The sequence below is a fragment of the Siphateles boraxobius genome, unplaced genomic scaffold (genome assembly GCF_051911475.1).
Source record: "Siphateles boraxobius isolate OS27281-9 unplaced genomic scaffold, OSU_SipBor_1 30, whole genome shotgun sequence".
NCBI classification, from domain to species: domain Eukaryota; kingdom Metazoa; phylum Chordata; class Actinopteri; order Cypriniformes; family Leuciscidae; genus Siphateles; species Siphateles boraxobius.
The window spans coordinates 12,027,788-12,052,166 of NW_027508920.1; the positions used below are offsets into that span (position 1 = coordinate 12,027,788).

At 39.8% G+C, this 24,379-nt stretch overlaps 1 protein-coding gene across 2 annotated transcripts in view; it reads left to right on the forward strand.

Moving 5' to 3' along the window:
- Positions 1–24,053, forward strand: part of tmod2 (tropomodulin 2) — a 45,161-nt gene extending 21,108 nt beyond the window's left edge. Inside the window, exons 4-11 of one of the 2 annotated variants that reach the window (XM_077248241.1) lie at positions 14,199–14,321; positions 14,899–14,970; positions 16,206–16,336; positions 17,714–17,821; positions 18,322–18,465; positions 19,660–19,804; positions 20,370–20,477; positions 21,543–24,053. In XM_077248241.1, the coding sequence (XP_077104356.1) occupies positions 14,199–14,321; positions 14,899–14,970; positions 16,206–16,336; positions 17,714–17,821; positions 18,322–18,465; positions 19,660–19,804; positions 20,370–20,443 (797 nt within the window). In that variant the 3' untranslated portion in view covers positions 20,444–20,477; positions 21,543–24,053. The remainder of the gene's footprint in view (positions 1–14,198; positions 14,322–14,898; positions 14,971–16,205; positions 16,337–17,713; positions 17,822–18,321; positions 18,466–19,659; positions 19,805–20,369; positions 20,478–21,542) is intronic. The other variant, XM_077248242.1, reaches the window with a different exon arrangement.
- The last annotated feature ends 326 nt before the right edge of the window (positions 24,054–24,379 follow it).

Sequence of the window (24,379 nt, forward strand, 5' to 3'; positions counted from 1 at the left end):
AACGAAACCAACACACATACAGTCAGCTAAGACCCACGGTGTTTAAGTCTCGCCGCGGCCAGACTCCACCGAAACCTCTCGCTCGTTCAGTTCCAAACAATGTGACTGTTCCAGTGTATTTCGCAGTAAACAAGCCGGTACCACAGCCCACTTGCCTGCACATTAACGCCATTTTTACGGCGACCCAGATAAATCCAATAAAGAGTGTATTTTCTGGTGTCCCGGCCATAGCCGATGGTGTTATGAGTGTTGTAAGAATGCCCACGTCCCAGTGCCCATTCCCACACGCAGACACAGCCCGCCACAGTTCAGGGCTAGCACAAATAAAATCGACTCATGTCGATTGTGCAAACGTAGTGAATGTGCCTACGACACAGTGCCCACAAACACTACACAGTGCGTGTCCCACGGTTTCTGTAAAAACGAAACCAACACATATTCAGTCAGCGCAAGCCGACGGTGTTTTCAGTGCAGTAAATGTGCCCGCTGTCCCGCGCCCACATTCACTCACAGACACGCTGAACCCTACGGGGTTTGTCCCGCTCGTTCTCTCTCCAAAATTTGTCTAGAGAAAGCGAGTGCGAAAAGGCTGCCCGCCGTGATCGGCGCGCCCCCCGCCTCGCACACTTTAAACACAGTGTTCATGTCTCAGCACACCGAAGCTCTGCAGCCGCCGCTGTGCCGCGGCCAGAGCCCGGATATCATTCTGCCTCTAGCGATCCACGCGAATGCATGGGCAATGCTTCCCGGGGTATCAGAATGGGTGTTGAACACTATAAAGAGAGGCTATTCGCTACAGTTCGCTCGACGTCCCCGCAGTTGCACGGCACGTGTCGAAACCACGGTGGACAGCGAAGTATCTCATCTACTTCGTACCGAAATAGCGAAACTACTGAGCAAAGGGGCCATAGAACCTTTGTCTCAGGCTCAGAGCGAAGGGGGTGTATACAGCAGATATTTTCTGGTACCGAAAAAAGACGGGGGTCTCAGACCCATTCTAGATCTGCGACAATTGAACAAAGCGCTTCTGAAACGCATGTTCAAAATGCTGACAACCAGCAAAATCCTCGCGCACATGCGCCAAGGAGACTGGTTCATGTCAATAGATCTGAAAGACGCCTATTTCCAAATACAGATTGCGTCACGTCACAGGCGATTCTTGAGATTCGCCTTCGAGGGCCAGGCATATCAATACACAGTCCTACCGTTCGGCCTGTCCCCAGCACCCCGTATATTCACGAAGTGCATGGACGCGGCTCTCGCACCCCTGAGACTTCAGGGCATGCGAATTTTGAACTACTTGGACGACTGGTTGATTCTAGCTCGATCACGATCAGAGCTCATAGAACACAAGACCGTTTTACTCGAGCATCTCGAGAATTTGGGTCTCACTGTCAATTGGGCGAAGGGTTCGCTGTCTCCCAGCCAGAAAATCTCTTTTGATGGACTTGCTGTCTATGACAGCACGTCTGTCGCCGGAGCGAGGACTGAACATTCAGCGCGCCGTGAAATCCTTCCGCCGCGGCTCTATAGTCCCGCTCAAACGGTTTCAGAAAATGCTGGGCCTCATGGCCTCAGCATCCTCAGTACTTTAGCTGGGCCTGCTTCGCATGCGCCCACTGCAGTTATGGCTGAAAGCACGAGTTCCGCCCGGGGCTTGGGCCGCTGGTCTGTTTCGCCTCAGGGTCGACAGGAAATGCGTCTCGGCTCTGAAACCTTGGAACAAAGCCGACTGGTACCAGTCAGGCGTGAGTCTGGGGACTCCCTCGAGTGTGATGGTGGTGTCCACGGACGCCTCCACCTCGGGATGGGGAGCGCTGCTCGAGGGCAGACCGTTCTTTGGCCAGTGGTCAGAACGGGAGAAGCTCCTACACATAAACTGTCTAGAAATGCTGGCAGTAGACAACGCGCTAAGGCGCTTTTGTCCCCAGATAAAAGGCCGCCACGTCTTAGTCCGGTCGGACAACATGTCAGTGGTGGCGTACATAAATCACCAGGGCGGCGTCAGGTCCCGAAGCCTTTACAGGCTGACGAAACGCCTCCTGGACTGGGCTCAGCACAACCTGCTTTCACTGAAAGCAGCGCATGTGCCTGGTCACCTGAATCTGGGACCAGACAGACTGTCCAGAAACAATGTCCCAGCAGGGGAATGGTCGCTGCACCCGCAGGCGATCCAACTGCTGTGGGAGACATTCGGCAGAGCGCAGGTGGACCTGTTCGCGTCCCAGGAAAACGCTCACTGTCCGAGCTTTTTCTCCAAGAGCAGGGATGCGCTGGCCCACGTATGGCCCCGACGCCCACTCTATGCTTTTCCCCCCGTCTCGCTCCTGCCTCAAGTGCTGGAAGGAATCAGGGAAAATGGATGCCCAGTGCTGCTCGTGGCTCCGCTATGGACGAACCAAACCTGGTTCCCAGTCCTGATGCAGCTGACCAGCACTGCCCCGTGGCCGATACCGGTGAGGAGAGACCTCCTCTCTCAGGCAAAGGGCTCGATTTGGCATCCTCGCCCGGAGTTATGGTCCCTACATATGTGGGCCATCAACGGGTACCCGCTAACCTCCCGGAGGGAGTGTTAAACACGATCACGCAGGCTAGGGCCCCGTCTACTAGACGGCTCTACTCCTCGAAATGGTCAGTGTTCTCTACCTGGTGTCAAGCTCAGGGCTTTTCACCCGTAGACTGCGGGGTTACGGAAGTGCTCTCCTTCCTTCAGGAGCTGCTGGATAAGGGTAGAACCCCGTCCACGCTCAAAGTATACGTGGCGGCCATAACGGCGTTTGCAAAACCGACGTCTGGCCAGTCACTGGGGAAAAACAACCTCGTCGTGCGATTCCTCAGGGGAGCTCGGAGGCTGAGTCCTTCCAGACCTCCATCAGTCCCTATGTGGGACCTTTCTACGGTTCTGGAAGCCCTGAAAGGTGCCCCATTCGAGCCAATCCATTTGTCAGACATGAAGCACCTGTCTTTCAAAACGGTATTTCTTGTGGCTCTTGCTTCAATAAAGCGCGTGGGGGACTTACAAGCGCTTTCAGTAAGCGCGTCCTGTATGGAGTTTGGGCCTAATGACTCAAAAGTCATACTCAAACCAAGGCACGGGTACGTGCCAAAATCCCTCATCCCCCCAAAATGTTCAGGGCCCAGGTTATTTCCCCTGTGCGCCCTCCCGGTGAACAATGAGGAGGCGGATGCTAATTTCCTTTGCCCCGTCAGGGCGCTGAGAGCTTATGTGTCCCGCTCGTCTGTCTTCAGGCAGACCGAGCAGCTCTTTGTTTTGTTTGGCGGACACTCCAAGGGACTGGCCGCATCAAAACAGAGCCTATCCAGATGGATAGTCGATGCCATAGCGCTGGCTTACACTTCTAAGGGCCTGCAGTGTCCTTTGGGTGTCAGAGCGCACTCCACGAGAGGCGTGGCCTCTTCGTGGGCGTGGTCTAGTGGGATTTCCTTGCATGATATCTGTATGGCGGCGGGCTGGGCCTCGCAGTCTACATTTATAAGGTTCTATAACCTAGAGGTTCCCGCCTTACAGGCCAAGCTGCTGTCGGTCTAGAATTCAGTACTATCTGTCCCGCTGCGCAGGCGCAGAATGCTGAGTTTTGATTGAGTATCGCTCACTGATCGATGGAACAGCTCCATGGGTGTTGAATAGCCCGTACTTTTGCCCAGTTCAGGCTGAACGCGTTCACCCTGACTGCGGGATATACTATTGACATAACTAGCTCCTATGGGATGCTATTTCATGGGGAATGATGCTGGTAGCCTCTCTTCTCCGACTCTCTGTGAGTCTACGGTGATTATGCACTATATGAGCCCCGGGCTACTGCCCTTGGGACTTTGGTGTCGGATCCCAGTACGCACGGCGTCTTACATTGTATTCCCCATAGCGTAAGATATTACGCAGTACGAGAGATACTCTCGTAAGAGAACGTACTCGGTTACTAACGTAACCTCGGTTCTCTCTAGAGAGGGAACGAGTACTGCGTATCTTGCCGTGCATACAACAGCGCTGGTTCGCTTCAGCGATGAAAACCAGTTTGTATCAGCCTGTCGAGCGTATTTATAGGCCAAGGCCACGCCTATTCTGGCGGGACGCGACGAAATGGCCGCGAAGCACCCCCATTGGATGTCACGTCACGCAGGGCCTCTCTCGATAGGCTTGCTGCTGTTGCCGCAGGGCAGCCAATAGGCGCGCAAGCCGTCTTGCCTATGTCTGCACGCTGCCGCACAGCGTTTTACATTAATCAAAATTAAAGGATAATTTTTGGCTTCAATATCTCGTGGAAAAGAGGTTTTCCCCATAGCGTAAGATATTACGCAGTACTCGTTCCCTCTCTAGAGAGAACCGAGGTTACGTTAGTAACCGAGTACGTTTTCTTCCAGGAACACAAAAGATGTTTTGTAGAGTAGTTATAGTAGTTATAGAAGTTGTTGGGTATTTTCCCAAATAATGATCTGCCAAACTCCAAAATGGTTCCATATATTTGTGTTTTACAGAATTGTTCTTAAAATCGTATTATTATGGATCAATCTCCATGGCTCTACCATTGGAGGAAGCACAACGGGCATCCTGGATCATATTTGTCATGATAACCAATCACATTACATCCTTAACATCATTGAATTTCTGTCAGAATGTTGCAACAGTTTGCAGATATCATAGAAATGACTGAGAAGTGCTGTACACTGAATCCTAATAGTCTGATTTCTCTCATAAAACAGCAATTTTTTGGTATAAATTAAAAAAAGATCAAACCAAAATAATGTTTAAAGACAAACAGGTTAAAAATTAGCCAATATGCCATCTATTAAGTGATAAGCTGTTTCCTCACTAAAGCAGTTTATTCCACACACTGAAGCCTCTTCTCCTTTGAAAAATGACCTCTTGTGTCTTCCCCATTATTTTTGACTATATACATCTGTCCTTTTTCGTTAAATGAAAAGGAAAAGTTATACAGGTTTAGTGTTAAATAAATGACAACATTTTCATTTCTTTGAGTAAACCGTTCTAGTAATGCTGCATCCAAAATCACATGCACTCTGATTGGGTTCTTATTTAGAAAAAGTACTTCAGTCACACCTCATGTTCTATATAGTATTATGTAATCTGGATGTACTACATTCGTCATGTTATTGTCATGTGACCTCCCGCTTCACTGCCATTCACAACTCCTCTCCCATGGTCTCTTGGGATAGTAAACTGTCCGCTGAATACGCACTTCAGAATATCACCCGAAGTAGTATGTCTTCCAGGAACTTTTTGTGAATTTGGACATACTACTAATCTCACATAGTGTTTTTTTTGTCTACTATAGTGCTATATTGTAAGGGAATTAGGCATATTTAGATCCAGCCATTGAGATGATTGGTTAGGGGACCAGAAGGGGTTATTCCATGTTTTTGCTCAGTGTTGGTCGCTGATGTTTTGCTGAAGTTTTTTAGAGCCTAGTTGTTATACTTGTGACTCACTTCACGTGTGAAAGCCCTGATATACTCAGGACAAAGTTATTTGCTTGGGGGTAAAAATAAGTTTGAAATCCCTTCAGGAATACAATGTAACTCCATGCCGCCTACGCTGGTGGTTTAGATGAATATGTAAATATGTGCTGCACGCTTTCCTCTCAGGATCACAATAAAAGTGACAGCAGTAAGAAAACAACAGGTAAGAAAGCAAATGAACTCCAAACGAAAGTTTTACCCTGATTCTGTTTGAATTTACAACACACGAGTTCTTTCTTTTATTTCGCTTGAAGTATATCGGGGCCTTGGCTCTTATATCCTCCTGCTGTGTGTGTGTGTTAGTTAGAGTGCTGTATCAGCTCCTGTAGTAATTTAAATTCTGCTGTCTCTGCAGGTATGATTAGTTAATACTGTCTGTTCTTACATAACCACACACACTGAAGCTCTGATGCCCCATTTCTGTCTGCGTTTGTGGGATTGTCTGTCTATTAACATTTTGGCTTGGCACGTGAATGCCCCATCTAGTAAATGCACACTGCTTTTTTGAAGTTTTCTACTGAACTTGCTGAGATACACACGCTCATTCACTGCTCCATGATGCAGATAAGAGGGACAGGATGTTCAATAATAAATGATAGTGTCTAACGGTAATGCTGAAAGTTTAGATTTTGTGTATGTGCATGTCGATTTAAGGCCTGTTCACACCATGATGAATATTTAGCGCGTCGATTCTGTGATAAACATTTTAATTTGAATAAACGGCTGTTACTCCGTCTGTTCAGACAGACAAGATGCGACAGATTTTTTTAAAAGAGAGGTTCTAATCTCTTTTCCATCGCACTGTAAAGAAAACTGGCCAGCCAATAGCATTTGCGCTTTTGGTCACATGCCCACAGAGCCCGCTGCGGTTACATCAAACTAAGACTCGGTGGTGCTCATGAGTTTTGTTAAATGACAGTGAATCGCAAAAGAAGAAAAACTCTTTTATTGGGTGTTGATTGAGAAACACCATAGTGAATATATAAAAAATGAATGGCTGTTTAAAAACAGTGTTTGATTTCCTTTCTTCTCCGTTTTGTGTCCTGGAGTAAGCAGGATGTTTCTACTTTTCTATAAACGCCACCTACTGTCAGAGCGCCAAACTGCATTTTCATTCACACAGATCTGAAGTATAGTTTGGATAATGGGCGTTTGGCTTCTGACATGCATAAGCAGTAGACCAATCACAACAGACTGGACCATCTGGCCGAGCAGAGTAGCTTGCAGAAAGGAGGGATTTAGACAGACTGATTCGTTATTTGAGAGTCATTGAAAAATGTGGTAATGTGCAGTCTATATGATGAGCAAATGAAAGTGCAAATGAGACCTTTGATGCATGCAATTCGTTGTAGGAGACCTCCAAAACAAAATTGGGAGCCTTTAAAATAACATAATAAGGGCACTTGAAGGTTAGTCTTTAGCTATTACTTGGCTTTATTTAATATAACTCCAGTTTCTATGGTACGTCCTAAATGTAGATGCATGTGACTTTACTCACCTCTCCTGTTGTGCCCAGCACAACTGAAGTTGTTTTTTCTTGCAGGGTGTGTTTGATTCAATCAGTCACTGAATGGTTTGATGATAATTTCCTGTGACTCGACTGTTAATCTCTTAACTGGGCAGATCACATAAATTGATCACATTTCGACATGATGTAACCGATGATGAATTTCTTAAAGTAGGCTTACATGTCATCGCGCGTGTGGGTCAAAATAATAAAAATGTGTGTCTAAAATATTTACAGCATGGGGAAATATTAGCCAAAGGTTGTAAGATCACTAGCCTGATTCAGCAGTTATATAAGATACACATGAGAGGTGTGGAGAATTTGGAAAGGTTGTTTAAAGGAACTAAAATTGACAAAATAATTCTGAAATCCAAACCCGTGATATCACATGTTCTAGAACCGCAAGATATCTACAAAAGTAGTAGTACTGAAAGATAAGCTACAAAGCTACAAAGGCTATACCAAAAAAAAAAAAAAAATTCTTTTAAATTACATTTATCTTTTTTTATGTAATTTCTCATTGGAGGTGAAATCCATTTACTAAATGTTAACTTGACTGACTGCTTCAATTTACATTGTAAGCCTTTTTATTGTTAGTAGGCCTATTTAAAATAATGTAGAACACCTCGTGTATAAATGCCAGCATGTGTTTTGTTTGTGAACTGGGATTCCTTCTTACTCTATCCAGATGACAAACCGGTTCTGCAGAAAATCAGTATTTCAGCAGAAAACCCCACTAAACTCTGTAAACTGGTTACTAATGAGCAGACTGGTATTATTTGCTTATGACTCGTATGAGAAATGTTTTTCCTGAACACTTTATAGCCGTTTTCAAATACAAGAATCCATGAGGATGTTAATTAATGGATTGGTCACCTGTGGTCATTCTCATTTGATTGATTTGAGTATATTTAGCTTTATGACTGCCGGGGATGTTTCCAGCCATTTTCTGGACTATCGGGAAAGTGAAACTCTACAGGAAGAAATCTAAAGATCTTTAGAGTTCATGTAATGGTTCCCTCCCTGGCATGAGCTTTTTGTCTGATAAATCAATCATCTCAGATTGCTTTAATATCATATTACACATACACGTCACACACACACACACACCAGATTAGCCTGTAATGGTTTAAAACACTCCGGTTTTAGCGTTAGTGTGAACAGTAGTGTGTATATTATTGTTGACGATGATGAGTAATACTGATTCAGATTCAGTTATTTACAGCTCAGACCTTTGAGAATCACAGACACACACACAAGTCTCTCCCACACACCCTTGTCGTGTTAGTCATAGTTCATTTGCAATGTGTAATGTTCTTTAGGTCACTGAATGTTCATTAAATTAAGTGTCTACAGTAATATTTTTTTAATTTATAGAGCGCTTTTCTCTGCTCTCAAAGTACACCGTGCTCTTGTTCAAAGGACATCCTGGGATTTTTTTAATGACCACAGAGAGTCAGGACCAGTAACATCTCATCCTAAGGCCCGATACAATAGAAACTCAACGATAGTTTAGAAGATGCTTTTGTACACATTTAAGTCACCTGTTCATTGTCTGCCACCTTTGACAAATCAGTCTTGGTCTTGGTCTAAATTTGTGCAGGACAAAAATACTCATTCGCAGAAAATGAATACCGTTCAAAAGTTTGGGGTCAGTAAGATTTATGATGTGGATTTTCATTTTTTTTGTGGAAAATATCAAATAAATGCTGAAAGAAGTATCTCGATTACCACACAAATATTAAGCAGCACAACATTTTTCAATATTTAAAAGAAATGTTTTTTGAACACCAAATCCTCAAATTGGAATGATTTCTGAAGGATCATGTGACACTGAAGACTAGAACACTGAAGACTAACCCATATTTTCAAAAATATATTAAGAAAGAAAACATTTAAAAATGTATTAATATTTCACAATAATATTGTTTTATTGTATTTTTAATCAAGTAAATGCAGCTTTGGTGAGCTTAAGGTGAGTTATTTCCCCTCAAACTTTTGATAGTGGTAGTGTTTATTGAATTTGCTAATACTTTGTTTTTATTGTCCTTTTTAACCTCTACAAATTGAGATCTACACTTAAAACTGCTGATTAGATGGTTGTTGCAATATATTCGCGATCTTTTTCACCTTATAGCTGCATAAAATTCCATAAACTTGATAATTGACAAATATAAGACAAGAGATTTCACAACTTCTAGTTCAGGATTTGTGAGACTGGAATTTGAGAGAGTTTGTTCAATCGCAATGTCTGAGAACAAATGAGGAAACAGGAAGTGCTGGAATTCCTCTGGGATGAAATCTAAATGGCCCTTAGCGACAGAGAGAGAATTTGAGAGATAGGCATCTCTCCCAAGTGCTGTCTATCTCTTTCTTTATATTGTATGTTTCCATGGTAATGTCGTCAGGGAAGGGTACACATGAGACACATAGTTTGTTTGTTGAGGCATCATGGGATCCATCTCTGTGGCCAAATCTGTAACTTGACTTGATAGTGAGTTAGAATGGAAAACTTGACTGCATGGATTTGTCTTCTCTCTGATTTCCTCTGTTTGCTGTCCTGTCCTGCTGGAGCCTTCAGAGTACAGCTGGCTGTGACATGGCCTAAGCAGAAAGACTCGTCTGTACTGGTCCACAGGGGAGGACACTGTGATTGGGTCGGGATAGGACAGGAAGTAGTTTGGGAGGTAGAGGTCAGCCAAGATCAGCCCAGCGGCACAGCTGAGCCCAAGAGACCCACTGAGCTCCTCTCTTCTGGTTCTGACTGGTTTTGTGCTGCAGCCTTTTCTCTGAACCACAGCGTTTTACATGAACAGAACAAAAAAACAACCGCTAAATAAAGCTTTCCCTCTTTTCTCTGTGTGAGGTCTGCTTAACAAAGATGCTCCTTCAGATCCAGTACAGAACTGCTCTGTTCATATCTGGCCTTCAGATTTCTGTTCATTTTTTTGTTTGTTTTTTTTGTCCAGTTTAGAATAAACCACAACTCTGTTGTATACGTAGCGGTATGGATTTAAACAAGGATGTAAAGTTTTCATTTATTGGTTGTCTTTAGGCTCCCAAACCATGTACTGACCAAACCAACTGTATGCTGACACATCTGTTTGGAAGGAATACAGTTTACGTATGAGCAGATGAACGACCAGACGCATTTACAGATAACGCAAGTGTCCCAATGCCCTAGTGTAAATACCCCCATGTTGCTGTTGTTTTGGATGCCTTTATGCTGAGGACATTATTGCACTCCATAGCCTCTAACATAAGTGATTTCTTCTGAGAAACAGTTCAGTTATAGGAATGGTTCCAATCCCCCCAAAATGAAAATGATCCCATAATTTACTCACCCTCAAGCCATCCTAGGTGTATGACTCTCTAGTTAAACGATGGGTTAGTGTAAGAAAAATATCAATAAGAATAATATAATTATGGGATTTTTTTTTTTTTTTTTTGGTGAACTATTCCTTTAAGATTGTTCTTTAGTACTTTCACTTTGGCTCTTGCATCAGATCTTCTCTGTCATTGATCAAAGAAAGAGACTTCTGTTTTATTATATTTTAAAACGCAATTTATTCTTGTTCTTGCAAAGCTGAATTCTCAAACAGTTCTTGAAAATTAATACTTAAAAAAAAAAAGGTTTTCATGAATGGAACGTTCAAAAGAACAGCTTTTATTTAAAGTACAAATCTTTTCTAACATTATACGTCTTTACTCTAACTTTTTAAAATTTATATTCAAAATAGACTGCATCCATGCCAAAATAAAATATTAGTTTCTTTCAGAAAAACAAAAATCTTACTGACAGCAAACTTTTCAATGGTAGTGTACTGTAGGTTAGTCAAATGCCTATTGGTTGATGATCAGGGCTTCTTAAAACAAAAGAAAAAAAAGGCAGGAGCCCAGATAAAGGTGACCTAGGAATGAGTAAGTAGGTTACTAGAGAAGAGAAGCTGTGCTGCTAATGTTCTACTGTGTCTGTCACATTGAATAACCAAATCCTGCTTTACTGCGTTGACATGAAGAGATCATAACACTACAGGAGAACAAGAGAATTTGCTAATTTCAAGTAGGGATGCGCCGATACCACTTTTTAAGGGTCGAGTACGAGTACCGATATTTTTTTCCTGGTACTCGCCGATACCGATACCGATGCCTGTTGTACGGGGGGGGGGGTTCTCGTTTTATGTGGCAATTTTCTAAGAACAACACAATGAGACTAATGAACATATCAGCATCTTTATTTTCAATAACTTAAATAAACTTAAAAAAATAAATCATTCTTATTGTGCTTATCACAAATTTTCAAAGCCCAGATTTCACAGTGTCCAATAACCTCCAAAAGGCAAAACCAAGGACATAATGAATGTAATTTTTACCTTCCTGTCACAAAGTTGTCAAAGTGCTAAAGAAATCACGGACAACAAGACAATCAAATTTGTCATAAAGTGCCAAAGAAATCACAGAACAAATGTTTAACATAACACTGAGTAACAATGTAATCACAGCCGAAAGTGTAAAGTGAAATATTAGAGTGTACTATTAAATCTAGCAACACTATAACTGCAGGAAGAGTGTTCATAAGAATTAAGAAATATAAGCTAAGGATATCCGTGAGGTATCGGTCTTTGGTATCGGGGTATTTTTACGAGTACGAGTACAAGTACATGAGCTTGGTATCGGGCCCGATACCGATACTGGTATCGGTATCGGTGCATCCCTAATTTCAAGCATTGAGCATGTTTTAATTTGTTCTTGTTAAAATAGTTGAGGAGTGATCTAACCTGTCCTGCATCATTTTGTCCTGCTGTTTTCACTTCAGTTCTGTTTTTTTTCCGTTTTCCCCTTACTGTTTTAACCTTGAAGGCATAAACTTTGTGTGTGTGTGTGACATAGAAAACTTTAAAAAGCATTATATATCTGTCATTGGAAATAACTGAATATTATCAAATGTGTTATTGTAGTTGACTGTGTGTATGGTAGATATCCTCTAAACACACATTAAATCATTTGTTCATGGCAAATATAATATACTCTTTAATACTCTTTTAGAAGACGGCAGTCTATAATTTCCCCACCAGTGAGTCTGCAAATCGTTTTCACTAATCTTTTGTTTTATTTCCTGGTATACATTAATTTTTTGCACTGATAACATGTGTTTGGAATTCAGCCCCACCTCAAACACAAAGCCTGTTCTTGTGTCCAGAGCAGTGAGAAAGGTCTTAGGACCCTCAGCCTGTTCCTGTTAGGAACTCTAGAGCACCAGAAACTGAACAATAACCCATGCTGTGCCTAACAGCACCCCCTCAAAAGTGGTAAAATCGCTGTAACTCTCAGCCTGGCTATGCGTAATAAAGCAGGAGAATAAGAAACAAAAGTATCTTTGAACTGCATGGTGTGTGTTTCCAAACCTCACATGCCTGAGTGATGTACTGTTGCCATCCTTTATGGAGGGGAAAGCAACTACGTATGAGGGCAGAGTAGATAGTTCTAGTGTATGCCCAGACCAGAGCTGAGGTTTATTTACATCTTATGTGTAATGAGAGGTTTCTGAGCTGCCAGCTGCTTTTATGAGAGTTGGAAAGATTCTGTCATACATGAAGTTGTAGAATCATCATTTCATGGGTCCTTAAAGGAATAGTTCACCAGTAAATGAAATGTGCCATGTTTTAAACCTCTCATTATTTTAAAGTGCAACAATGCCTTTTCACGTTTTCAGTGGCCTTGGTTCAGAAAGTGTTTTTCTCATTTGTTTTCCCCATAGGGGTCTTAATTCAGTTGTTGTAAATCACAACATTACAAACTTTGATTTGAGGCAAAAACGTATATGAAAATTGGACAAAAAGACAAAGGTACAGGACAGACCTTGTAGCTCTCTGTAGGTCCCATCTATTTTTCATCATCTTTTTCATGGGGCATGAAATGAGATGTTTTTAGAAATGTTAACGCTGCTCTTTTACATACAATGAAAGCGGATAGTGACCAGGGCCACTAAAAAGTACCATATAAGCACCTTGAAATTGGTTCAAGCGACTAATGATGACAGGTTGCTCATTTTTGGGAGGGAAACTGTTCCTTTAAATGTGTCTCAGATTCAAGCATGAGTTGGAATATTCCACATTTGCTTCTAATGGGCTGAAGAGTGGAACAAATTCTGATGGACATTGAAGAATGAATTTATGGTAGTCTTTATATTCTATGTGAAAAGCTTAATTCATATGTGGGGTTTTATTGAAACACGAGCTGAATGCTTTCAGCTCAGCAGAACATCCTCTCTCCCTCTCAGCAGTCACAAGTCCTGATTAAAGCCGTAGAGAGTGTTTTTCACTGTCCAGAAAGAATGAGCTTGTCACAAGACCAGCATCATATTACCTAAACTCATTATCAGTGACAAAGAGAGTCCGATAAGTGGACTGGAGTTGGGTTGAGGTCAAGCGGTGAGTTATCATTATAGGCCTGATGTACGCCGTCAATATCTGTCTAGTTCATAAATGACAGCCATTTATACAGCTGGACATCATGTCTGACCACTAACCCTCTCTCTCTGCTGTGGACTTCTTTGGTAGCGATGTAGTCTTTTGCCAATATTCAGTGAAGTAAAGGGTTGTTCACTTTTTTCTCATGTTTTTATCATTTGGCTGAGTTGCAAAGAGATCATTTTCTATTATGGTAGGAAGAGGCTGAGTTTTAGTATTGATCATACTTGTGGAAGTGGAAATTTTTACTTTGCCATCACTGGAATAAATTATATTTCAAAGTATATTAAAATAGAAAACTGTTTTCTAAAATTAATAATATTTTACACAGTAATACTTATTTAACTGTATTTTTGCAGCATTGTTGAACATATGAGACTTATTTCACAAACATTTAAAAAAAAATCTCACCGAACCGAAACTAAGTTTCGGAATTTGCAGTGGTCAGGTGGTACAATTGGGAGGTCTCAAAAAATCAAACACATGTTTTTGTAATTACGAGTTCTACGAGGACTTGAACACTTTTTACAAGTTGTAATTACGGCATGGCGTGAATACATCTTACAACTCCTTTAAATAGCATTTTTAAAATTGTATTAATTGAGAGACTACATGGAATATTTTGCTTAGAAGTCATGAAAAACTTGGTCCCAATTTTTCAATTTAATTCAAGAAACAAGCTATTCAATTTGTTACTGATCACTTTTTGTCTTTTCATTCTACAGGAAAAGTGTGGATTCCCAAACAGAAACCAATCGAGTTGCTTAAAGAGGAAGTCACGACCCTTGACCCGGAATTGGAAGAGGCACTGTCTAGCGCTACTGACACAGAACTGCATGACCTGGCAGGTAAACAGACTCACAAACGGAGGAATAATGGGAGATCAACATGCGAATGCTAATATCACTAGGATTCGTTTTATTGGTCTAATGAACAACCAGAATGAATAGCTCTGTGGTGTCTATTGTTCTAGTGGTTTTCTATCACTATCTCTGCAATAAATTTCCTCTGTGGGTATGAACGCCCACAATGCATCCATCACAGCTCCAGAATACAACAGCAAACTTTCCCTCTCTCTCGGTCTCTCACTCTCTCGCTCTCTCTCTCGCACTCACTCACTCCAGCCTCTTTTAGCACACTGCTGGTTTCCCTTACTGCATGCTTCATTATAAACCTGATAGGCTTTATTCTCTTCATGCCCTGATGAACATGTTTTGGTCAGCTGTGTTGAAAAACAGGAACGTGAAAGTGGTTTCATGCAGTAACCTGCATACAAACATTAAAAATAAATGCTCTAATTTCACTACTATTTTTCAATGCGTTGCAAATTACAATACTTCATACAATGTTATAATATTGAAATTTCTCTTTCAAGCACTTGTTTGTGTATATTGCATAATAACAGTTTTGTGTTGTGTTGTCTAGCTATTCTTGGAGTGAACTCACTGGTGACGAGCACGCAGAGTTATGACGGCACCTGTAAAGACGGTTATAACAGTGAGTTTATTCTATTGTTGATATATTGTTGATGTCATCTTTATACATATTCATGTTCTTTTCAATGCCTTATTTCTTTCAGAATATTAATTATGAAATGAGTTTTAATACCTTTAACATATGTGACATTAGCTGCATTTACATGCAGTGTTAATTACGTTGATGATTAATTTTAGTCATTTTTTCACTGACCAAAACGAGACGATAACTAGATAAAAACTAGTTTGTGAAAGGGCTGTGTAAAAATCTGTTTATAATAGAGAGCCTAAGTCCCTCCCCTCCGCTTCCGGCTCATGGGACCTTATTTCGGAAAAAATATGTATGATAGTCAATGGCGAGAGACAATTTATCTTTTTATTCCGTCTGAACTGTGCCCTGAATTACACATATGATGTTTGTCAATTCAAAAGATAATTATGAAAGTCACAGTTTGTCATAAAACAGAAGAGTAACATTTAGTTTTATGTGAAAATCGCTCAATGAACTACATCTCTCTTCTCACACTATCGTCACCAGACGTACGTCACCAGGCTCGTGTGTGTGTGTGCAGTCTGGTACAAAACACACAGGCATGACGGCGTAATGTTACGATTATAACGTTAGACTATAGAAAAAATGACAGACGTTAGCTTCAGTAAAGTTAGCTTCATTCATTGACAGAAAAGGTAAGACGTCACATGCGCACCTTTTGGGTTTTGTAGTCTTTGTAATTACGTATTTTCACAGTCTTGTACCTCAACAGTTTTACATCAAACTGAGACTTTCTTGACTTTAAAATGTATCTTTTAAATTGACAAACATCATACTGTATGTGTAATTCAGGGCACAATTCAAACGGGATCCAAATATTTGTTGTCTCTCACCATTGACTACCATACAATATTTTTCAGAAATAAGGTCACATGGTGGTCCACCGGAAGGGGAGGGACTTAGGCTCTCTATAGAATTGATCACTCAGTTGGACTAAAAGGCCTTCACGTAAACGCCTCAAACCATCCAAATGTTATTTTCATCCAGTTGAAAGGGTAGTGTAATGACATGTAAATGCTTTAATCTGCTATTTTAAAATGTGTAATTTATTTAAATCGGATTCAAAAATACCTATGCAATTATGTTCATATAAACAGAACTTTCAGAATCTGAAATCAGATTGGATTAATTTGAATTGATGACTATTAGTGCATGCAAATATAGCTAGTGATAGCTCATTTGTTGTTTTTGTGTTTCTGTCATAGATGTTATTAAAGGAGAGAAGGTAAAGCCAGTTTTCGATGAACCACCAAACCCTACAAACGTGGAGGAAACTCTACAGCGAATAAAGTCTAATGATTCCTCACTGACCGAAGTTAATCTCAACAACATAAAGGTAATAAGAATCAGTTTAGTGCACAGAATAGAGTGGTGCAGGAGGCTTTTGGATTATCGCAAAAAACAAGCACTGCGATCAACAAAAGTTTGATACTTGCACGTTTTGTCCAAGATAATATTCACACGTGAACACAACTTTTATGAATTTTGAATCCTAAATGCAGCTGCCAGAAGTAAAAAGCTAAAGGTAGGCTATAACCGAACCACACCACGGTCCCACAAATTCAACGTCACCATCACTAAGTTTCCGACAACTCTTTCAGTTTTTATCTTTAAACATTTTCCCACAAAGTTTGAGTTAGAATAGTTTATAAGAGTACAATTATAAGCATAAAGAGGCTGTAAAAGCGGACTGAGTTTACTTGTTCGTCCTGATGACCTTAACTCTCCCCGACTGCCTCTGTAGTCCTATTTAGCCACTTGTTAGCAACCGCCTTTTTCAAGACACTTAACAGCTTGAAAAAAACACGAGTGGGGCAGTACTGGTGTATTTTATGTCGTAGAATTAAATGTGAATGTGTCCTGAGCTTGTGTTCACCACATACCTTATTTCAGCCATTTAACCAAAAACCCATTAAAAAACCCATATATTTTGGGACGATGAAACCGGAAGTGCTAAAATGCTAAAGGATGTCATACCTGCACCACTCTATATGTTAAAACGAGGCCCCCTTACACACAAACCATATGAAATTTAATGGCTAAATAAAAATTGCATTTATATTACCTGCAAAATACTTTAGTCCAAACATCTGATGCCACATTGACAATCTGGGATTAAGAAAAGTAATTTAAGATTGGAAATAAAAAAGGCAATAGTAATATTGTGCCATGTGCATTATTTCCAGGTCACTAATTAATATAATAACATTGGTCATGTGACTCATTTGTACAGACAACCTGAATGTCTTGCTTCCACTATAGGACTGGACATGCTCAAAATATACTTAAACACTTCTTCACTTAAATAAATTGATAATCTAATTTATCCAATCATTTATAGTGGTCTCAGAATTTTGGACTCTGTTGTACTTCATTCAATATAAAACCCATTTGTTTTATATTTGCTTTTAAATATTTGCTATTAAATAACTATGCAATAAACAAGTCACCAAACCAGAACTAGATTAAATATTCTTAACAGCTCCCAGCCCACCATTTTTCCTTTTAATGATTAATTATGGCTTATCAATTTGGCTATCTCTTTCACTGGGAGGAATGTTATTAGGTTATATAAATATACATTACATCCTAAAATGGCACACATTGACTCCAAACACCCAAAATGGAGAGTATGTTGTATAATCTGAAGACCATGACCATTTGATTGTCAACAACAAACGTGTTTTAATGTTTCCTTTCTCTTTCGTTCCAGAACATTCCAATCCCAACTCTAAAGGAGTTCGCTAAAGCCATGGAGAGGAACACTCATGTGAAGAAGTTCAGTCTGGCTGCCACCAGGAGCAATGACCCTGTTGCCGTGGTTAGGGACATCATTCCCTTGAGATGTTCATGTGTTCTGGGTTGAGATTGGACAAATGCTGCCTTTAGTCATGGACCTTGAAACAGTGCATTGACTCTTTCATGTACAGTCCAGAACTGCATGTCTGATGTTGTTTTTCCATCATTGCTGGTGGTTTCCATCACCAAACAATTGATATTAAATAGGCAGCATTTGTGAAACCTCTGCAAATTGTGTATAACCAGTTTTAAATATATTGAACACTAAATAATACATTACAAGGTTATTCCTTGTAACTGTGGTTACTGGTGTTTCAAGTAATTCTTCGTCACTTCAAGATGAGTTACAATTTAAGTGATCGCATTCAATCAAAACACATTGTATGTGTAATATATAAAGACTATCCAACATGAGCAACTAGAATATAAACCAAGTGATCGAAGACAATTTGCAAACTAAGATGATCATAGAGGAGATGTGGTTCTCTTATAAAGCTATGTGTGTTTCTCTGTTCACTGCAGGCCTTCTCAGACATGCTACGAGAGAATAAGACGCTAAGGAGTTTGAATCTGGAGTCTAATTTCATCACTGGTGCAGGTGTTCAGAATCTGGTAGAAGCTCTGCGGGACAATGACACGCTCTCAGAGATCAAGATCGACAACCAGGTACTGCCACACGGACACAACCACATCCTTTTCTAAAACCAGCAAGCTATTTTCTACTCTGCAGAGTCAGACAGGTGTTACCAGTGCAGAGCAACCTGCCACATTCATATACTGTAGAAATCAACTGATCACAGGTTTGCATCTTTTGGATAGTTTACTGCATCTTCATCGTGGCTCATCTAGTCAACTTTATGGCATACAGGATAAGATTAATACTTCTATTCAGCTAGGATGCATTAACTTGATCAAAAGTGACAGGAAAGACATATACATTTTTACAAAATATTTCTATTTCAAATAAATGCGGTTCTTTTGAACTTTCTGTTCTAAAGAATCTTGAATTTAAATAAGAACATTTAGAACTTTTCATAAATTGCATTTCATAATATATTAAAATTTAAAACTGATTTTAAATTGCATTAATGATAACATTAGTGATAATACAAAAAGGTTTAATTTGTTAACATTAGTTAACTACATTTAGTTAATATGAACTAACATAAAATAATAATAAATAATATAAACTAACATAAAATAATAATAATAATAATGTTAATTTCAACATTAACTAATTCATTGTTTTAATGAAAAGTTTTTTTTATTTTAGATATTATTTAATGGACCTGAGCGTATTGCTCATTGTTAATTTTAGTTTTAAATGGTTTGGGGTTGAATTTCCAGCAAAAATGGCCACATCATAATAGCATAGCTACTGAATACCTTAACGCTTAATTACTCAAACTGATCATACTCTCTAAACCCAATGAAATGAAAGTACATAAAATGTTAGTAATGATAAAGCAGTAAATTCTTATAATTTTTGGTTCATAATTACATGCATACATACATACATACATACACACATATATATATATGCAAGCAAATGGATGTGAATTCAGTTTTGAAAACAATCTAAATTATTTTACGAAGAAATGTTTCTGTAGTCACGAAAATAAAACAGGATTTAGTGTTTAGTAGGCCACTGCATAAATGGGTCTGATTTCAGTTAATTAGTGATGAATATAGGTTACATCTGTATATAATTCAGCACTGGTGTGGGTACCAAATGTGTTAAAACCTTGCTATTTTCAGCCACTATGCAAAATGAATGCAAACGTTAGTCATAGTGAAATGTCTGTGAGTGTGGGCTTACATAAGCACATCTAATAGAATGTGTGTGATGTTGGCTTTCAGCGGCAGCAGCTCGGTACGTCGGCAGAGATGGAGATCGCCAAGATGCTGGAGCAGAATACGAGCGTCGTGAAGTTTGGGTACCAGTTTACCCAGCAGGGTCCCAGATCCCGCGCCGCTGCTGCAATCACAAAAAACAACGACCTGGGTGAGAACACGACCCAACACGCATACACTGATGGACAGATACACTGGGAGGAGGGGCTTGCTATGAGTCATTGGTCGTTTGCCATTCTGCAAAGCAATACTGCTTTCTCAGAACTCTGCTCACAACATCTGCTATTACCATGGTAAAGCCTTGAAGCGGTTCTAAGATGGAGAAGAAACTTGTTGGTTAAGAACAAGTACTCCAGTTCATTACTGATGCACAACTGTAATTTACTTATTCATCTTTGAAGAAATCAGGACAGAAGTGGTTGAAAGCAGACAAGACGGATTAAAACACGAGGTGTAAACGGGAATGTGTCTCCTTTATCTACTTGTGATCCGATGGACCAAAACACATCTTAATACCAGTTGTAGACAGGTCCAGAAAGTTATCCTCCAATGCTAAATATCTGTCTTGCCAATATATTGGTGGACCACTACTCAAATTATAAAAGGACTTTAGAAGGGGGGAAAAAAAACTACTACAAACCTGTAGAATAAGGTCCTTTTGATATGGTATTTTATTCATGGGACTTTCTCTTCCTTTCTCTGTTTCCTGGATGAAGTCTGGATCTGTCTCCTGTTCGCCAGTCTTATAATGATACCACGCGCACACACAGTGTGCTTTACACGTGCGTGAGATGATGTCATGCACCGAGCTCTATTCCAATTAGGTATTATGTGTGAGCGCATGGGTTTGACATTTACCCTTTGGCATGAATGCTAACAGCACATATTGTTAGAAGTTATGTGAGTTTTGTTCAATTGTGTTTGTTAGACTCACCTGTACATTGTACAGTGTGATAAGGTATCAGATCCTCACTGTTGTGAATTCAGACCGTATATAGATGTGAAATAGGCAACACTGATTAACCAAACACACTTTCATGAAAAGTACCTTATAAATCGCCCATCGGTCTGACTAAAAACGTGTATCCTAACTCCTAGACATTGCGAAGCAGTCAGAAATCTAATTTGATAATTTTGACTGCAACATGCATTAGATAAACGGACTGTAGGTGCGCCATCTATTCCTAAAAAGGAATAGTTCACCCAAATAAAAACAAAATAATAATAATCTTTTACTCACCATAATGTCATTCCAAACCTGTATGACTGTAACACAAAAGAAGATATTTTGAGAAATTTCTAAGTGTTTTTTTGTCCATACAATAGGGTTTAATATGCATCAAAACTGTTTGGTTGCAAACATTCTTCAAAACATGACACGAGGGTGAGTAAACGATGTAAAGACCGTTAATACAACTATAAATGCCTTTTAAATTGTATATTGCATATAATTGTAAATAAAGATATACATTGAAATTAAATATTTCTTTGACTGCTTAGCATCCTGTTAGCCAGCTAGCTTATTAAATCTTTATTTCCATTAAACATCTGGAAAGTACATGCCAATACCAAAATGCGAAACAATAAAAAAAGGATTCGGATAGCAAACCTGCCACAATTTAAATCGACTATACCATGGATCCTAGTGCTGACCCATTTGTAAAGGGGGACCTGATTGTTCATGACACCAATTTTTTTGGCTGAATTTGGTATCTTGTGTATCTCTGAAACAGGATAAAGGATTGACTAACACACATTTGATTTATTAATCCTCTTAAATGAGCAGATCTCATTAAAGTTTCACGTATCTCACAGCATGTTCTCACGGCATGTTGACAGAGGACTGTGAATGTATCCGATTACCAACACGTCTCCGTTTTCTCTTTCAGTGCGGCAGAGACGAGTCGAGAGGGATGTGTAGAGCATATTCTCCTCTCTCTCTCTCTCTCTCTCTCTCTCTCTCTCTCTCTCTCTCTCTCTCTCTCTCTCGTGCCAAACCCTCTGAGGGAGCCGCTTCACCTGAAGAAGGGACACAACTGGATACTTTCCCTCCCTAATGTTAATACTCAATGATCTTTTTATGTATTATTATTGTTAATTGTTGTTTGTTTTTTATAGCTGTAACTGTTTTGCAGCTTTTTTATTGTTGTTTCGTTTATTTTTTGCTCATGTAAAACCTTTCTGCTCTTTTCTTTATAAAAGTTCTTATATAAACAGAACAGGTTACGACGGTTACATGCACACAAGTTCTACAGTGATCTCTTCACGGATTGGCTGGATCAGAACCTGTCACCCACAATCACTCTGAACAAATCTAGACTCAACTGGACTGGATCTGCTGTGTTCCCCGCTAAATGTGAGCTAAATCTAGATTTGTCGAGTCTGGGTTTGGAGCACAGGTTTGAACAGGGCCGCGTTAGCCAATGAGACCGCTGATCGTAATGGACACTCCTTAATAAGTTCTCTATACTCTTGCTGTTAGCTTCACCGTGAGCGGTATAGCGTGGATGTCATTGGGCAGCTTAGTCGTCTTAAAAACACTCTGCTTCCACAGTGCACCCTCACACGTTCTGATGCGTTCTCCAATCGGTTTTGCTGCCGATGAAGACATTTCGGATGGTGAAATTCACCTCCATTCCCAAGACACACCAGCTGATACCGTGTCTGAAGAATTACAGTGCTAATTTAAGATCAGCGCCCCATTTTCATCCACTGTCATCACAAAAACTTGTTCTAGATCAGCACTAATGACAACTTTGGGTGTGTAAAATGAAGGTCAAACATATGACTTAACTAGATTTGTAAGGGGATTCTTTCCACCAAACAATGCACTAAGGGATATTTTCTTCTTTTTTTCCTGCACAAGTAAGCATTTATGTTATGTATTTGTCTATTATAGATTTAGATGAGAGTATCTTTCTTGTAGATAAAACTGAAATGGCTTTTCTAATTCCATGCCAAAGACTAACACCTAAATACTCTCATTTTCAGGACTCTAGCTGAGGTCAGACAGGAAATAGGAGTTTGGATTTCGTTTTTGAGTTTATTAAAGCAATGGTTCACTCTAAAAAGAGAAATCTGTCATTGTTTTCTTGCACTGATTTGTTTCAAACCCGTATGCTGTTGATATTGTTTATGCAGTTCATGGTAATCGCGGCTGCCCTGCCATAAATGTAGTTTAGTAATGAATACATTTCCCCTTCAATGTAGATGTCATATCAAGGTTGCATGTCAAATACATCAAAAATCATTGCTTCACCGTATAGCTTGGAAAGTAGCGCACTATAGTCACTACAAACTTTGTATGGGAAATCTCTTTTTGCGTTCCATCGGGGGGAAAGCAACAACCAGATATGGGTTTGGAACAACATGAGCGTGAGTAAATGACAAAATGTTCAGTTTGGGGTGGATTATGCATGTAGTTTATGTATAAGCACATGGTCTGTGCTGAGGAGGAAATTAGGGAACTAGTTAAATGAGAGCGAGAGGGATGAGAAAAGGTTTCATCTTAAATAGCAACCAATTCTGGGAGCATGTAGTTGTCCCGGTGCAGCCAGAGCCCCGAAACATACACACATGCACGTTTGTGATCGCATGCATGTTTGCAATGTAAAGCAAAGCTTTATCTTTTCACTAATCGAAATAACAGTGTAAAAATACTCCATTAACCTTTATACTGCTTGCCATGTTTTGTGAGCTTGTACTTCTTACGAGGTTCATTGATTGTGGTATATGTTGTAAAGCACAGATGCTTTGGGAGGATTTTGTGGAAGGTGGTGAATGGACCTTTAGTGCAAAAGTACGGCATCTCGGACTGAGCAGTCTGAGCAGGGCTGGTATGGATTATATAGCTGGATTACACAGGGGAACATGCTTTTTTTTTTTTTTTTTTTTTAATGCAAAAGCTAGGACCAAGTTTGAAGTTTTCCTTTTCTCAACATTGACATTGTGTTATTGTTTTGTACTGTTCTGTTTTTTAAGAGCCTTGTGTATCAATTGACTTTTGAGTTTGTTTGTCCGTTATTTTTCTTTTTGAACAAATGCTGAATTGTGTTTATGAAATTGTAGGGTTTTTTTCAGGTTAGATTTCATGTTTTATTCCATCATTGTTTGATTATGGGTTAAAGGTTCATTATTTTGCTAAAAGCTTATGCTTGTAAGAAGGAGCTCTGCAGTCTTACCATGAGTTTATTTGAAATATCCATCTCAAATCCTCTTCAGAAGACTCCACAAATTTAAAGATATGCATATAAATATCATGTATCGTAAATGCCTCTTATATTGCCGCAATTTTGTATGTTGATACTACATGTCTGGATTCCAGAAGAGGAAATCTTATGTAATGTTAATAACACATCTCTGTAAAGTATCAGATGTCCTCAATAAAATGTATGTTTTTACATATTTGTCTGTTCATTTTCTTTCTCTAATCCTGCTGAGAGTTCCAAAGAGTTGACAATTGATCGTGAAATGCGTTCATCTCACCAGTTTAATGACTAGTATATATGTGTGTGTATATCAACTTGGAAAATGTATGTATTAATTGCCAATTAGTATGGAGTCTATTTAAAGTGTGATTGACATATATCCCAGTTTTACAACTTAATGAATATCTGCAATGACTACCTGAGAGATGTTACTGTCTGTTCAGTAAGGACTAGTGACACTGGAATAGATTGGGAATATTTAATAGCAATACAAATAAATGGCCTACAGTACTTATCCG